The sequence below is a fragment of the Opisthorchis viverrini genome (assembly GCF_000715545.1).
Source record: "Opisthorchis viverrini unplaced genomic scaffold opera_v5_378, whole genome shotgun sequence".
NCBI classification, from domain to species: Eukaryota; Metazoa; Platyhelminthes; class Trematoda; order Opisthorchiida; family Opisthorchiidae; genus Opisthorchis; species Opisthorchis viverrini.
The window spans coordinates 269,180-286,510 of NW_008752038.1; the positions used below are offsets into that span (position 1 = coordinate 269,180).

The following is a 17,331-nucleotide window of genomic DNA, read 5'->3' on the forward strand; positions in this document are numbered from 1 at the left end:
TATAAAGTATAAATTGGAAAGAAGCTGGAGATAGCAAAATAAGGGATCGGTTTATCCGTGATCCGCTTGAAAACGAAGCTTTTTGAGTTGCTGGGCACACGGCGAAATTCTTCGCGGATAGAAGTGACCAGATTCTTTTAGGTTATCGGTAACCACTTCCAGGGACTGAATCAAATAAATGTTAGTGATTGTGGACACAGAATAACCGAAATCCGCCCGCTCACCGACCGGAGTACCTGGAAAACAAACAAGTAGGTTATCGGTAACCACATACAGTGACTGAATTAAATAAATGTTAGTGATTGTGGACACAGAATAACCGAAATCCGCCCGCTCACCGACCGGAGTACCTGGAAAAACAAACAAGTCTCTAGATGACGTCTTCTGGTTATTTTTCAGAGTCAGGCAGCTATCAAATCTCGTAAGATGATTGCATCAAACATGCAAAAAACGAAACCAGTGATTTTTACGTAAATTTTGATGCTACCCCTTCCGTTATGGAGGCTGGAAGACGTTTACCCAAGGGAAAATTGCTACAAGCTGACTGGCATCATCATCAAGATGGAAAGCATGCATTTTAACCGAATTTGTATTGCCGGACAGAAGTCTAGAAACATAGGTGATCTTTCCTGGTGACATTGTGGAATAACCTGAGATCGTCACTAGTATTTTCGTTGTGTATTGCGCAAAATCTGAGCGATATGGGGCTGTCTATTTCGCGCAACATGTTTGTTCACATTTCATAGTTTAACCAAGTCCTTCCTCCCGAAAACTTAAGAGGACAGAAAGTCCATGTAAATAAAGCGGGACTGGTGAGCGTGGCGCTGATAAGAAAATTATGACGCTTCGTTCAACAGATTTTTGTTGAACTACCGGATTCATTATTTGCGGAATATGATAATTTTTATAGTCTAGCCTGGTGCCCCTTTGCGCAAAATTATTGAAATGTATATTGATGGCAATGTGAGATGATTCAGTAATGCACCATTGTGAGCTCCTCCTGTCAGTAAAGCCAATCTATGCTGAAAAACCGAGAAGAGCTGTACCACTGTTTCGTCCTTGTTGGGAATCAACAACAGAGCGCACTTCACGAAGCGTTCCGACCTCCTGGTGTGTGGTTGAATATATAGCCGTTTAGCCACGAGATGCTGATTAGCAGTGGTTAGCCCTCACACTTTCCGTTGAGTATCATCAAATAACCTTATACCACCAGCTGTCTATATGTAACTCGGAGAAATAATAATTTCACAAGATGAGTGAAAGTTCTTCCTAAGAATTCTTCGCTCGATGAGCCAGTAAACACGTGATGTTGGTTCCGTGTTTGAAGGACGAGCGGTGCTCTGACCCCTCTAGGTAAGAGCTAATCGCAGTTTTGTTTAGCTACTCGCGGACAAGTGATTGGGTTTTGTACCAGTGGCCGGAGTACAATGTGTTTCAAACTGTGAGTTTCGTGAGCCATGCATTTCTGACGATCATAATGATGAAGAACCCGCAGTGTTTCTCCGCTTTTGAACATAGGCTAGATTCACTGGAAGAACACAATCTCTGCTGAAATGAAAAGTGTTTTTAGGATAATTTAGGAAGAGCCACAATCACGATGGGATGTCTTGCGAACAGACATTTTAACCACACTTGGACCGCCATTCCTACGATACAAATATACTTCTCTCGGAAGCAAAAGTTCAGATGGGTGTCACGTATGTGGAGGTATGCATTGAGGAAATCACATGATTTTAATAGTTCCAGTGTGATACGGATATAAATGGGGTGAAACGTAACTGGAAAGCTAATATAAACAATGTTATAGGTAATATGAGAAATGGACATTTCGAAGACTATTTTTGCAGCCGTTGGAATGTACCTACATTCAGCTGAGGGCATATTGGTTTAAAGAACTTCGATTTATTCCAAACCCCTTTTGGTGATTATCCACAGACGCCATTTTATACGACTTAATCTACTCTACAGAAAACAGCTGAATATAGGGCGAAATCAGTTGCAACGTTATACTTTTTGAACGTGAATGCGACCGTCAGTCTTTGCGATGAAAACACATTTGATTTGATAAACTTCAAATTTTAAGCCTAATAAAGATTGGTCGTATGCTTTTAGATTTTCCATATTTTCGAGCTGATACGTTTTTGTGTCCTAGCATCGTTTTCTGACTGTTTGTGGTTTTTGAAAATATTTACCGATACATTGTGACAATGAACTCTGGAGTACATGCTAAAGACGCAAGGCAAGAGCAACACTGGTGTTTTGAAGACTGAACGTTAATGTTTTAAGACATTTTGAACCCTTTAATTTTTTACCATTCTTGTTCATCAGGTTTTGAGATATCGCCTGTGCCTCCAAGCTGGATGGACAAAACTATAGATTGGATGGTTTCGCGTTCATCGCAACTAGAACGTGCATTTCTTCCAGTTCGCCCCCAACCAAATACTGACATCTACACTTCTGAAGTAGACGGAACTTCTGCGCTGAGGAAAGCTACCAATTCTCTCTCAAAGGAAGTGTCTAAAAGCTTTAGCGTTTCAAGCCTCACTGGCTCATCAAATACAGACATCCCACATAGTGAATATACAGGTTTTATAGCGAATCCCGAAAAATGTTGGCATCCCTCCGCCAATCACTGTTCAAACCAAATTTTAGCGGATCCCTTTTGTACTGGCTCTTCTTGGTGGTTGATGCAGCTGTTTTCGCGCTACGCTCCTGCGAGACAAACCACGCTTATTCCGCAGACGCTGCTAAATCACCCTGTATTCCACCCGCAAAATTCCTGCAACAAAACAAGCGACATAAATACAAGTTGGGACTGCAATCAACCAAATTACACCTTCCATCCTACGGTGACCAATTTTCCAACACCTCCATACACATCAGCATCCGGGAGCCATCGCTGGAACGCGATGCCTAAAAATCATGCAGATATCGGATCAATCCCCGAACAAGCGCCGCTTGTTGGGTCCGGAAGTACGGAGTTCTCTCAGAAGGAAGCAAAGCTTATGTACCCACCCGAATTTAGTGACTTAAAGAAAGTCCATCCACATGGTTTGTACTGCTCCGTGTGTGGAGACGTAAGTAGCGGAAAGCACTACGGTATTTTGGCCTGTAATGGGTGCAGTGGTTTTTTCAAGCGATCGGTCAGAAGAAAATTAATTTATCGGTAAGTATTTCAGTGGCGTACCTTGATTATGCATGATATTCCCTACGGTGGCATCACATGATGCTTAGATCTCACAAGCTCTTCGTTCTCCACAACATTCCTCCTGCAGACCGACCGCCCGGAAGAAATCGTCTAGGGTTTTTTGAGAAAAACATCAATTCATTGAAAACAACTCTTGTGTAAAACACATTTTAGCGCATCCTGAAATGTCAACATATCTAAGTAGCTTCCACCGTTCGGATTAAACTTCCCACAATCACCCACTACTTACTCTGCGTTACAAGCCAGCTATCTGGGTAACTGGACTAAACACACGCGTATTGCATGAACTGTTCAGGGTACCAGTTTGCGAAATCGTGTGTTCTAAAGTTTATGGACCTTCTTGATCCCACACCCTTGCTGAGCAACTGGTGGAAATTTTTCCTTCAGTTGGTAGAATGTGTCGACTAGTTTGATTTCCTGTGGATGCCGTGCTGGTGCAATTTTCCTACTTGGAACATCAGCAGCGAGAAGATTTAGCTGACTGTTTTGACCTCATTCAAGTGTTCAGGATGTATGCTAGACCGATTACAATGGCTGATGGTGAAACTACATAGTCTAGCCAGCGACAGTGTAGAACCGATTACCTAACCCCTTAAAAGTTAAGCCGGAAGCAGTCTCCAAAAGGATCCTTGTGCAACACCATCACTTGTCGATATTTTCAAACATTGAAACGTTGGAACATTGGTGGGAAAGTTATAAGTACAAGGTAGTAGTAACTTCTTCAAGTGCAATATATGTCATTTTGCAGCCCAGCTTTACCAAGCGAACTGCAAAATCTGCCGTTTCGACGAGCAGTAATTTGAGAAACAACAACGAAGCATCGAGATGTGTCATCGTCATAGTTTCGATTTTGTAGCATCGTCTCTTTTTCTTTTTGACTGGATGTTTATACGTTTTACCAGAAGCTTTATCCAAAGGATCATAACGCTATGTCCATTCGACCGGGAACATGAGTAATCAAAACGTTTGGAACAAATGTCCTTGCAAACTTGCATAATCAGCGGTCCATGCAGTCTGCTCGCATTCAGTCCACAAACTAGAAAACTTAACAGTATAGTAACCTGAAAAACATGCCTATGTTTAATGCGCTTTTAACGGCACGTTAGAATGAAGGGTCAGATAAGTACCGCAGTAACATGTCATGCAAGGCCGCTAATCTAGGTTTTACTTCGAAGTTCATTCCTGTCATCGTGATCCATTCTTCAGACAGGCTTGCGACCCCTACCACCGTGTTTTAAGAGAAAGCGGTTTCACTCTCATTAGTTCGCACCATGGGGATGAACGCGCCTAATTTTGTGTTTTTATGGAACCTAACGTTTAATGGAATGGTCATAAGTCAGAATATGTTAAAGTAAACGGATTTTGACGTCATGTATCACGAGAGAGACTCTGATGTGCCATGTTTATCGAAATGGGTACTATGATTGTCTTTAAAATATCCTTCATTTGATTTGATGTATCCGTACTCCCTTTTCTCATGAACTCTTAGGTGTCAGGCTGGTACAGGGCTCTGCTCCATCGATAAAGCACACCGCAATCAATGTCAAGCATGCCGCCTCAAAAAGTGTCTCCGAATGGGTATGAACAAAAACGGTAAGTTTTCACAAGTAGCAAGCATATGTGTTATCTGGGCAAATCAGTGGGCCAGTGCTTGCATATGACACTGAAATGATCTGGTGAAGTAGTTCATTGCCAAGATGGCAGTTGTTTAAAAACTCAGCGAAACTCAGCGTGAGTACCTGCGTGTTTGTGCTACTTTACTCCTCATCAGGTTAGTCTGGATCGTTGGGTAGTCTCTCTATGAACCCTATTCTGTGTGAACATAGATAGAGAACGTTAAACAGTCTGAAAAACTGGGTGAAACAGGCTAATTTTTTGATCTGAAATGGAGCTAGTCCAAGGATAGTTTGATTAACGTAGAGAATTCGCATTTCAAACGAATTAGGGAAAAATCACGAAGCCGACCAAAGTAGCAACCGTGGTTCCGGCCGGGAAAGGACCACCGCTTTACATTCTGTCAGATATTAGTGCATGCGTATAAGTGCCTTACCGTCTTGGTGTTCTCTGAATTCAAGGAGGCGCTCGAATCCGGTTGTTTAGTCTCAGCAACAAGGTGAGCAACTAAATTTCATGGATGTCATGAACTTTTGTTTCTGTAACTGTGTGGGCGCTGAGGGCATATGGGGACCTCTTGTTAGGCTTTCCAACATGCAGTGGTGTTCTGAAGTAATGTTCACCCTACGTGCTTTTGTTAAACTTCCTCGTTTGTAAGGTAATGGGAGGAACTTTACAGGATCCCGAAAATCCCAGTTTTAAGACCGTACCATGTGAGAGTCTTATCGATCTGGAATATACGAATGCCTTTCTTCACATTTTCGAAAGTGCCAGGAAGTGCAAGCTGACTGAGGTCATCAAGTCGTTCGGCATGCGGTTCGCATCTACAAAGCGCAAAGTCATGCCATGGGAAATACAGTCTTTGAACATACCTCTAAAGACTCAAGGAGAAACTCAAGGAGCTGTAGAACGTCATGTGTATCTCGGGCGTTTTACTAACTCTGGCGTGTGTAAACTTCACCAACGGGCGAATCTCAAACCCTGCAATAGCAATTGCTAATTTGCGCCACTTGCACCGTCAAAAAGGCACACCACTGGGTTTAAAATGTTCGATGGTCAGAATACAGTGTGGGCTGTGGTACAGTACGGCCGCGGCAGGAAGCGAACGAAAGGGCTGAGGTACCTCAGAAATATGGCTAGAATTGGCCGGAACAAGGGATGTTGCAATCAGATATTTGCGATACAGGTCTTCCGTGAAGCATAGGATACTTCCTTTGTTGCATCCAGCATTGCAAGCAGATGTGGATTGGCCATATGCTACACATATCCAGTTGCTGTGTGTCGGGAAAAAAACTATTTTTCCAAGCCTTATTCGGAGTGGCGGAAACAAGGAGCTAGAAAAAGTGTGTCACGGCGGAAGGGAATGAGAGATGTCACGAAAAGTCTGGCTTCTACTGCCATTGTCTACCTTCCAGCACCGTACTCGGTTGGCGATATCACGGCCAAACGATGTCAGTGACGTTTATGTTATCAGTTTCCATCCAGACTGTCTAACTGAGTGGTGAAGCTTTAGTAATCCTGGGTGGTTGTAGTAGTTTCGCAATACATTCTCCTTCTCTTCTCACATTCCTCTTCCCATCTTAAGGCTTTATTCAGATAGAGCGGGGTGGTCGTATGGAAGTGAGACATTAGTGTTCTTATCAAATGTTCCTGCCCATGATAAAGATGATGAAGTACTTAGGAACTACTTACATCTTCTGTAAGGTAATTTCTGTGCACACCAAATTTCCGACGCTTATAAAGGTAATGTAACCTTTGTCAGTGTAATTCCAGGCTCAGAAACGAGGACAGAACTCTGTATTTTTACTTAAGCATGAAAAACTAATAACCGTATTCACATCGCAAGATCATCGCTACCTTTGTCAGTGTAATTCCAGGCTCAGAAATGAGGACAGAACTCCGTATTTTTACTTAAACATGAAAAATTAATAACCATATTCACATCGCGAGATCATCGCCAGGGGTCACTGGTTAAAATATCGAATATTGTGGGTATCACCATATATTTGTCGCGGAAAAACAAAGAAGTGGTATAAAATAAACTGGAAAAATATTATGAAGTGGATTGTATAAAAGTTTTATATCATGTATCTAAAACATGACGTGGTGTTTGTTGATGGCCCAGAAAAGTGCGCAAGTTTTCAGATCCTTACTAAAGAATCGGTAGCCGAACTTTCATTAAATTCAGGTCCGATCCGTTTGATTTGGAAACGATAACTTCCACTGAGAACTTTAGAGTGGAAGCACAACTCTGCTCTGTCTGTTGGTGGGGATTTATTCATGACAAAATCCACGATGCAGTCGATCTGAGACCTATTCAGTGATGGTCAAAATATGGTTGCTTTCAGTACCGTATCAAAATGCACAATCCATGCTTGTCAGCTGTTGGCTGTCTAAACCCATATGGGGTTTCGAAAGCTGCAAAAATGAACTGATATGTTTGAGAACAACTGCTGCAAGTGTTGGAAAAGAAATCATCGCAAAATTGAACCACATCTTTCGATCATTTACCGGTCCAGCTTGATCCAAATCCACTAGTGCAACAAAGTTCTGTTGCTTTTACTTTTTTGACTGTGAATTCTCACCACTTGGACTCAAAACCTCGCACAAAATGGACTGACATGATTGGTTTCAGTAGGTGACCAACAACGGTGATAAAAAACAACTTAAAGCCAGATACGTAGCCTGGACCTTCTTTACATTTGATCCTTTCTATCGTTGTGTTCCCTGACGGTTCCTACTGGAAAAGCGGACTGATTATGTACAACGTGGAACGGACACCAAGAAGAGGGCTGTTTGGATACTGCTTGGGTGTAAACAAAGCTACAAAAGAGATGTGGGTCTTTGAGCCGATAGTTCATTCAGTACATTCACTGTGCTGTTTGGTCCTTTAGTTAAATGAAACGAACAGGAACGCTAAATCATGCAAACCAGCAAGAAGTATTACCTTTAGATCCACCGAGTGATTTCCGACTCCGAAACTATTTCAGTCAGTGGTAGATTGGTAGATTGTTATAAGTACCTACAAATAGTTGACCACTTTGCGGACTGCAACAGATAAGGGTAAGATAACGTCATCCCCGTGAGATAGTGCACCACAGAAGGAAGGCCGTTTTACCATCATCGAGAAAGCAAAACTCCTTGAGGGTATATGCACTCATCTGCAGACTAGTTTGGTTCTTTCGAGAGATCACCTGAAAACCCAGCTGAATCTCTCGTCGATGGATTTTCAGCAACCTTATGAGTAGTACATTACAAATATCCTTGAGGGTATATTTACGGTTGAATATCCATGTCCCGGCCCAGAACAATGCATAAATGGATGAGACTTTTCTACATAATATTAAGTGGTACGATATCTAGTTAAGATAAGATAGATGTGTCAAATGTCGGCTATCCCGGCGTCCTTCATGTGGGCGTATTTCATGCCCGACTCCCTCAGTACAAATTAATACTGATCGTTGTTTTAAAGCAAACAGACCAAGTGACTGTCTAGGTCTGATAATGTATAATGATACTATGTGTTTCATATTTCAACCTGCATCAGCATTGCAAGCTTTGCTTCAACAAAATCCGCCACGAATGTCTGGTGACACGAAACCCTTGGGAACTTATCAGTCCAGCATTAGCTGGTTGCTTTGGTTACGGTGTTTTCATGGTTAGTCTTCCTACACAGCGTAACAGAAGCTTCAACGATCCCATGCAAAAATGCAGCCTGAAAAGATCAGTATCACACATCACCATGGTAAATATGAACTTGTTTTGTATACGCTGCTGACTGTCCTAACCCCAACTTCCGGTTCAAGAACCAAGGTCAAAAAGGACAAGTTTGTAATGGTCAGAAAACAATTAATGGATGCAACCGACTGTTGCCGTTTTCAAATTCCTAGACGCGGAAGATTGCGCAGAGCGATCGTGGTTGGTACTAGTAACCGTTACCACAGCATGGCAGGTGAGCCTTCACCGGGATCGGATATCCTTTGTACACGGCGTTCTGGAAACAGAATGAAATAGCAAATGTTTTTTGAGAAATACACTCATCTGCAACCTTGTGAGTAGTTTCCTTTATGGAAATAGCAAATGTTTATTTTACTAGGATCTCTTCTCACCATATGGTGCGACCTACCTACTTCGGTGCAATCATGGTTTGTGGCCTATGGGAACAAATTGGTTGGAAGCAACAGCGATGGAAGCGGACCATAATGCACCAAGTGGCATGTGGACCAAGCCTTTTCTACGCTATTGAATTCTTATGCAGACCCATTCAACAAACCTGTAAATATTTCCACGCATGCTGTTTTCTAGTAACTTCACACGGAAATATAGCCTCGCTGGAGGTGGAAAAATGCGCAATGCGCAACACGAAGAATGCACTGCAACACTTGAACAAAATCAATTTCATAGAACAAACTGGATGTTTAGACAGGTGCTGGCAGGACTTCCAAGGTGTTTACCCTAGCTAGTTACTATGCACTGCGATAGCAAAGTTCTGTGCTATTTACCACCAACCGCACATCTTAAGCGCCAGAGTAACCAGGAGCACCTGCTTGTTAGATCTTACCAACTGCGCAGTTCCTCTTTGCCTGTCCATCTAATCTGACTATGCAAAGGTAATGGTAAAGTTTGAGAATCTGACTTCGTGCTCAAGGGACAGATTACTTATTTCTTTAGAATGTCATCCAGTCAGTAGCACTTCTCAGCTTCATTACAAATGCAGTATTCATAATCGGACTGTAGAAAGACCAGCTTCCGAAATTAATTACAAAATGAAACGGAATTATTACCGAGGTAGGAAAACTTGTTAACTCAGAATGCCAAACACCCTAGAAGTGTCAGGACGCTTGTTGGAATGTTGCAGAACGAACTCGTTTGCGGACGGAGAATATCCTAGAACACCCAAGGCCATCGGGTGAGATGCTGTGGTGTAGAAAGTATTATATGCAGTTTTAAACGTAACTGAAACTCCGCTATCGAAATACTGACCGAATATTTCGTTCCGCTGAGTTTTTTGAGAAATACACTCATCTGCAACCTTGTGAGTAGTTTCCTTTATGGAAATAGCAAATGTTTATTTTACTAGGATCTCTTCTCACCATATGGTGCGACCTACCTACTTCGGTGCAATCATGGTTTGTGGCCTATGGGAACAAATTGGTTGGAAGCAACAGCGATGGAAGCGGACCATAATGCACCAAGTGGCATGTGGACCAAGCCTTTTCTACGCTATTGAATCCTGATGCAGACCCATTCAACAAACCTGTAAATATTTCCACGCATGCTGTTTTCCAGTAACTTCACACGGAAATATAGCCTCGCTGGAGGTGGAAAAATGCGCAATGCGCAACACGAAGAATGCACTGCAACACTTGAACAAAATCAATTTCATAGAACAAACTGGATGTTTAGACAGGTGCTGGCAGGACTTCCAAGGTGTTTACCCTAGCTAGTTACTATGCACTGCGATAGCAAAGTTCTGTGCTATTTACCACCAACCGCACATCTTAAGCGCCAGAGTAACCAGGAGCACCTGCTTGTTAGATCTTACCAACTGCGCAGTTCCTCTTTGCCTGTCCATCTAATCTGACTATGCAAAGGTAATGGTAAAGTTTGAGAATCTGACTTCGTGCTCAAGGGACAGATTACTTATTTCTTTAGAATGTCATCCAGTCAGTAGCACTTCTCAGCTTCATTACAAATGCAGTATTCATAATCGGACTGTAGAAAGACCAGCTTCCGAAATTAATTACAAAATGAAACGGAATTATTACCGAGGTAGGAAAACTTGTTAACTCAGAATGCCAAACACCCTAGAAGTGTCAGGACGCTTGTTGGAATGTTGCAGAACGAACTCGTTTGCGGACGGAGAATATCCTAGAACACCCAAGGCCATCGGGTGAGATGCTGTGGTGTAGAAAGTATTATATGCAGTTTTAAACGTAACTGAAACTCCGCTATCGAAATACTGACCGAATATTTCGTTCCGCTGAGTTCAAAGAAACATGCGGGGAATTTAGTGCCGAGGATACTCAGTGCCGATGTAAAATATACCAAGGTATTTCTTGTATGGATCATGGCAAGTGCGAATAAATTTGGCAACATTTTACTTCAACAGATGTATGCCACCTTTGAGAACATGAAATCGATTGATGTATCTATGAATGGTAACTATCGCAGATTAATAGCGTAAGCAAGCAACAAGAATTGGCTAAGTTGTACTCGTTGTATCCTATTAGTGGCATCTACATGACTGTCCAGTTCTCTCGCTAGATATGTGGACGAAGGGATATGCATCATCATCATCATCATCATCATCATCATCATCATCATCATCATCATCATCACCATCATCATCATCACCATCAACGTCAGCATCAACATCATCATAATCATTATCATTGTTATCAACATTATCATCATTAGAGAGAGAAGTATCAGGGTGGAACTGATTGCTTTACTGCCGTACAACCATGTTTTGTCTAACTATATGGAGTGAAAACAACAGAAAAAGAATGGGGGAGGGAGAGACCTGGTGCTGGCCTATTTCAAACATTCTGGGGTGCTCACACCTCCAAGAGCTCGATTAGTCGATTTAGGAAGAAACTGAAAGTACGTCACTGATACCGTTCAGCCTCTACTTATTGCGGTGCATCAAGCCAAACGCAGGCAGATTCATTGAATCCCACTCTTGGAAGACGTACAAAACCAACAACGCCCATACTCTTAATGATCTCTTCCACGCCTTTCTGCCAAGTCTAGGTAGACGGTGTTTCGGAATGCATAGTGCATGGCCAAGCCATTGTAGTCGGTGGTGCTCGATATTTTCTTCGGGTGAAGTACCTGGCACCACTAAATACCTGTTTTCTAAACACCTGATTGTTAGTCGGGTGGCGCCATCCAAAGCCATCAGCGCTTTTGAGGCATAGGCGGTCAAAAATTTGAAAAAGCCTCACATCACTCGATCCGCAGAGGCGGTGCCAACTTGTCCAGCGCGTGGTTTTACCGTGTACTCCAGCGGGTCTCGTCTAGAATGTCTGGTACAGTGCAAATGGGTAAAATGGGAATGCGATGAACAAAAGGATTAAATTAACTGCATGTGCTTTAAAACCTTTAATGGGAACACAGTCTGGAAAAGACGGCAGTCGTACGAGCTGAGACCAACCGTTAGCTGATGAACCAGAGAATGAGTAGTATCTTAGCTAAAATGGGGTTTCTCCCAAGCTGCTGGTACTCTATATAAATTGTTGCTTTAACCATTCGATTGTTGCTTTGATAATGCTATCCTGTTACCTCATTCCTACCTTAGGTATGCGAAATGTGCAAAAAGACTGCGTGAGCTTACATTGGACCAGTGCGTCTCAGATGATCCTTTTTTCCACATGCGGATTGTCATCGTTTTTATGCACAAAAAAGCTAATATAAGAACGTTTAAAAAGTAATTTAGACCCTTGTTACTTATTATCACATTGAGGAAAAGCCTCCAAAAAGTGTCTGCACTGCTCTGGGAATGCCATCGACGTAGGTAATTCCCGCAGGTTGATACCAGCTTATAGATATCGGAGTTAAGTTCACTCAGAAAAGACATGAAATATCCTAACGCAGATATTCACGTAGACTCATCATAGTAAACACAAATCTGCCACCTCCCACGTCTCCCACTTTGGCAACGCCATTACCGTCTTCAAACTCTAGCTGCACCTAACGAGGGTATACGACAGACAGCGGCTAGAACAATATGCTTCAGAGGTTTTCCCTAAGAGCAGGGTAGAGACGTCTGACAAGATCAACGAGATCTGTGTGTTAAAACTGATGGATAACTCGATCTTCTTGGAGTACACAAGGTGATCCATCGTGACAGATCTTACTCAGTTTTCTGGATATTTTAAAATATTATTTGAGACGTGTTTTCTTCTTGTTCCAGTTAATGCGAGGTCTCATAGACGCCTATTTGAGGGCTTAAAATTTGCTCATATACCACGGGTTCCTTTCAAGTTTTTCACTGGATTTAGGCTGCTTATTTTTTTATTCCAGCGGTCCAGAATGAGAGACAGCCAAGAAACAGCGCTCAAATGAGAGTCCACGACCTGTCGACTTCATCTACTCAAGAGACGAGCATCACGGGCAACGGTCTCGCATATTCGGATCGCCTTACATTGAATTCAGAATCAGCAACTGCGAGCGCACAGTTCATGTCTCATCTTGATGGTCATATCACCGTATCTGCTGACACAGCTAACGGACAACACTATCAGTCAACTGACATGTCATTAAGGACGGCAACCAAAACACCACAAAAACAACCTCAATCTCCCTATCGTCTATCACAAACACCGACTCAGTTCCGATCAGTTAGGCAAGATTATGAACTGACAAGGAGGCAACGTATTGGACTTAACTACAGCAGACGGTCATCGCTTGACCACCATCAACGGGAGAAGTACGGATCATCAAGGTCCTCAACCGACTATTCATCCGAATCGAATTCACATTGTTTACAAGAACCACGCTGCCCTGACATCGGAGCAACAGATGCACCACTGTCCTCTCTAACAACCTCGGATAATTCGGGGCTGCTCATGTTCAGATCGCTCTTCAATACGGCCTGGTCGGAAATGCCTGTTAAAAGTGCCGGATGTGCATTTGACTTCCCAAACACCCAGTTGGGCTATGAGTCGTTGCAATACCTTAGGAACAGTCTTCTAATCCAAATGACACAGTTGTTACATCACTCAGTCAGAACGACTGATCGCCAAGTCGACCCATCTCATATTTCTTCTGCCCTAAGCGAAAGCGTATCAAACCAAATGGCAACTGAAAAGCTTGAGGAATCAATTAGGCTGGAAAAAAGTTGTAAATGAACAGCCCCATCATCAAGACATAACTACCTGTGTTTTTGAAAACTTTTCGTTTCATTTAGGTCACAATGAAAATCAAAGTCAAGTGCGCGCGCTATCTCTGTAGCATGATGCTTGGAGTTGATTCATCCGGATCGATCATAACCTCGAAAACCAGTTGAGTCGAACGAATAAAATTTTGGTGCAATATAATGGTGCGGCGTGTGCTTAATTGCCTGTTCCACTTCATTTTGGGTCGATATACACTGGACTAATTGACGGATGAACTCCCCCCAGTGTGCACACAAGGCATAGTTGAATCTATAGTGGTTAGTTTGCATGCACGTCACATTTTCTGTGGGTATTCCCGATAAATATTGGTCCTTCAGTGCAGTGCCAGGGATTTTTTAACTGAGGTTCCGAAAGTCGAGAAATTCACCAACACCAAGAGGCTGACACGATATATACTCGGAATAGTAACCAGAAAGCTCCTCATTTCAGTGTCGAGTCCACTAGGAAATAAATACTTTGCGCGTAATACTTCATTTTGTCTGTATTCTGGGGAGAATAAGACTGAAATAACCGGGAAGTAACAAGTTGCCTACACCATTCTCTTATGGGGCTGCAATTCATGGCGAAGTGTCTGGCTGAGGAAGGATTGTTACTCTAATCGTATAGAGCCAGCCAAACAACCAGTAGTGCTTAAACTGCCCTTCTGATTTTTTTCAAATTAAATGAAAATTTGGATTGCTTTAGTGCTTGTCTAATTGTCTAATTCTCACCTTCTCTATTAGCTACTTACTGAGGGTATGCAGTTTAGTGGTCACACCAAAATAATATTAAAAGATATGAGCCCAAGAATTTCCAGTATTGGAAATGATGTTTTTTCTAAGCCATTCCCTTATTATTATTGTTATTATTAATATTATTTGTTACTATTCAGCCTGATCTCATCCTGATCTCATCCACCAAGAGTTACAGCTGGATACCTGTGGATGACCAGTTGGGCACTAACAGAGAATTTCCCCACAAACCCATCCCGGGAATGAGCCAATGCAACATAGTTGACAACAGTTTGGAGAACACTTAAACAAGAAAGAAATAAGCTGGTTATACGGAATGACCACCGCCAGGATAGTGTCCTAAAGTCTTCCATAAAGAATAATTCGCGTTCCCGCCAACCTTCCGAAGCCAAAGTAAGAACACCACCCTTTGCATCCCTATTAAGTAGATGGTGGCAGAGAGGCTGTTGTTCTTATACTCACTTAATAATGGTCTAAATAATTAGCTCCTGCGCACTGATAGGTGTTTACCAGCGGTTCTCTGAATGAAAACGGATAGCCTGCTTGTCCAACTATTAAGGAATTACTCGCAGGCTGCAAGAAAAACCAACTATATTTTTCGAAGTTGCGACACGTTTTTGGGTCCCCGAGTGCAATAAGTGAATTCGGTAGAAAAGTTGCGGACAGCACACATTAGCCGCAGCCTGGAGCTTTTGACTGAATGTTTAATTAGAATCTAGGCCGAAAAATAACTCGTTGGATTCTGCGTATCACATCACGATGTCTCCAACGGAAATGTCTGCACAAGTGGTGTCTTATTCTAGATGAGGTCTCAGAGCTAAAACATCACATTCACTGATAGGGTTAAATTTCAACAGAATAAACAACAGCAGCGACAACAGCGGCGAAAACAAAAAACTACGCCGCCCTCAACATTACGTTAGTTTTCCAGGGGATATTCCAAGCTAACTGATCATCCGGTTTGTCGTTTGTAGACGTCGGATGCTACCGCTTCACTATGGTCAGAGGCCGACTTAGCGTATGGAACGTCGGTGGGGCTTCGCTTACATCAGTTCCGTATTTGCTAATGCGCGAGTGTTGTGCCAGTGGTTTTTGATCTACCAATCCCGGATTCGCCGAAGAATTCAGAACCTGAAAGCTAAACCATCACTGTTAGATATTGGGGCTTGCCTAGTTCAATCTTCCTGTTGACCCAACACAATAATACGACAGTTGTAGGTCAAACAGAGTGTCAAAATAAGATTGGGTGCCATTATTCGCTTTTGGTGAAAAATGACATCTTAAAATGACAAAGAGAATTGAGGACGTTGTGAAACTTCTGCTACTATATGTAACAGTTCTTAGAGGATAAAATGGTACTAACTGTCGAATATACACTCATTTGTAAACTAATTTGGTTCTTCCGAGAGACTCACCTGGAACCCAGCTGAATCTCCCGTTTATGATGTTCTCAGGGACTGCGCCTACCTGATGAGACCCAAGAAGGGCGAAACCGGTCGTGGGCTGTCGATGGATTTTCAGCAATCTTATGAGTAGTACATTACAAAGGTACTAATTGTATTGTATTACACGAGTGTTCCACAGTACACAGTTCAACAGCTAGCACCTTCCGTTTGATCAGATTTTGACCAATCTGATCTTTATTAGTTTAAGAAAAGTTTGCATGATTCTGGTTGCAATAGCTTTGAAGAACTAGTCACAAAGCTAACAGTTTATTGTTTATCCATGAATTTCATCTGAGGAAGTATGGTGGTCCTATTAACTCGGGGTAAACAACAAAATTGTTGGGGCAATCTCTTCTTTACAACTGTGTGAAAATAAAGAATCAAATATTTTCTAAGTTCTTTATCACATTCACCCTTTAATGCAGTTTTGGGAAATAACCAGAATAACTTCCTGACATTTTCTTTTTGACGTTCGCATAACATAGACGGTAGCGATTATTTCTCATATAGGTGAAATAGCCGTAACATGCTTCGCGGATTTTTGGCTTACAATGGCTTTATCTACAGGAAGAAATATCGGCTGAAATGGTAAAATTATCCTTCACAGCTGACCCGGATTCGGAAAAGTGCACTGCATCGGACACAAGCAGTTGATGGTGTACATGGTACAGGAGTAGAATAATTCGAACTGTAAGTTACAAAAATACGGTAAGCACTAGTCACTGAATGAGGAAATCGATCAGTGTATCATTGAATCCGGGGTGTATTTTGCGCTGGAAAGACCTAATCACCCGCGATTCTGTTGTATACCAGCCAAATAAAAGTGACCCTTTCGAACTGCTGCGTACTTTGTTCACAGCTTCAGCTGTTTGAACTGACACTCCAATAACCTACTTAAATTAGCCTGACGCGTATGGCACTTCATCACTTCGTCGAATATGCTGCAGCAAAGTCACCCAGTTTCTACCATCTGCAAAACCTCTGGAAGGTATTGACTCTAAGGCCCGCAAACTGAAACAACTTTAAAGGACTTGTGGAGGGAGAGTGATGGGTATTCTTAACTAATATGTCACACTAATCTCAGGGCTAAGAATCTCAGAAACCGGACTCATTTTCTACCATCTGATATACTGCTCCTTAGACAAAGGCTACCTCTTCTATATTGTGCCGGTTTATTTTCAGCTTTGCACACTGTCACTATGAGCTATACCAAGCATCGCCGGCACGTCTTATGAAGTAATCCTCATAACCTGACTTCAGCAATCCGGCAGCTGCAAATTCCGTTTTAGGAAATCAAATCGTGCACGGCTCATCTTTGGTAAAATTCTTAGCCAATTGTGATTCTACAATGATCACTTAATCAACCACACTTTCTTATGTGCATTTGGATTTCTGAAACTGCCGAGTTCAATCAGGCGTGAGTAATTCGT

At 42.3% G+C, this 17,331-nt stretch overlaps 1 protein-coding gene across 1 annotated transcript in view; it reads left to right on the plus strand.

Moving 5' to 3' along the window:
- T265_10546 (hypothetical protein) overlaps positions 1 to 17,331 on the plus strand; it is a gene marked incomplete at both ends in the record, with an annotated part of 48,546 nt that overhangs the window by 17,958 nt on the left and 13,257 nt on the right. Inside the window, 3 exons of the mRNA XM_009176948.1 lie at positions 2,329 to 3,077; positions 4,705 to 4,801; positions 12,851 to 13,535. Of these exons, the coding sequence (XP_009175212.1) occupies positions 2,329 to 3,077; positions 4,705 to 4,801; positions 12,851 to 13,535 (1,531 nt within the window). The remainder of the gene's footprint in view (positions 1 to 2,328; positions 3,078 to 4,704; positions 4,802 to 12,850; positions 13,536 to 17,331) is intronic.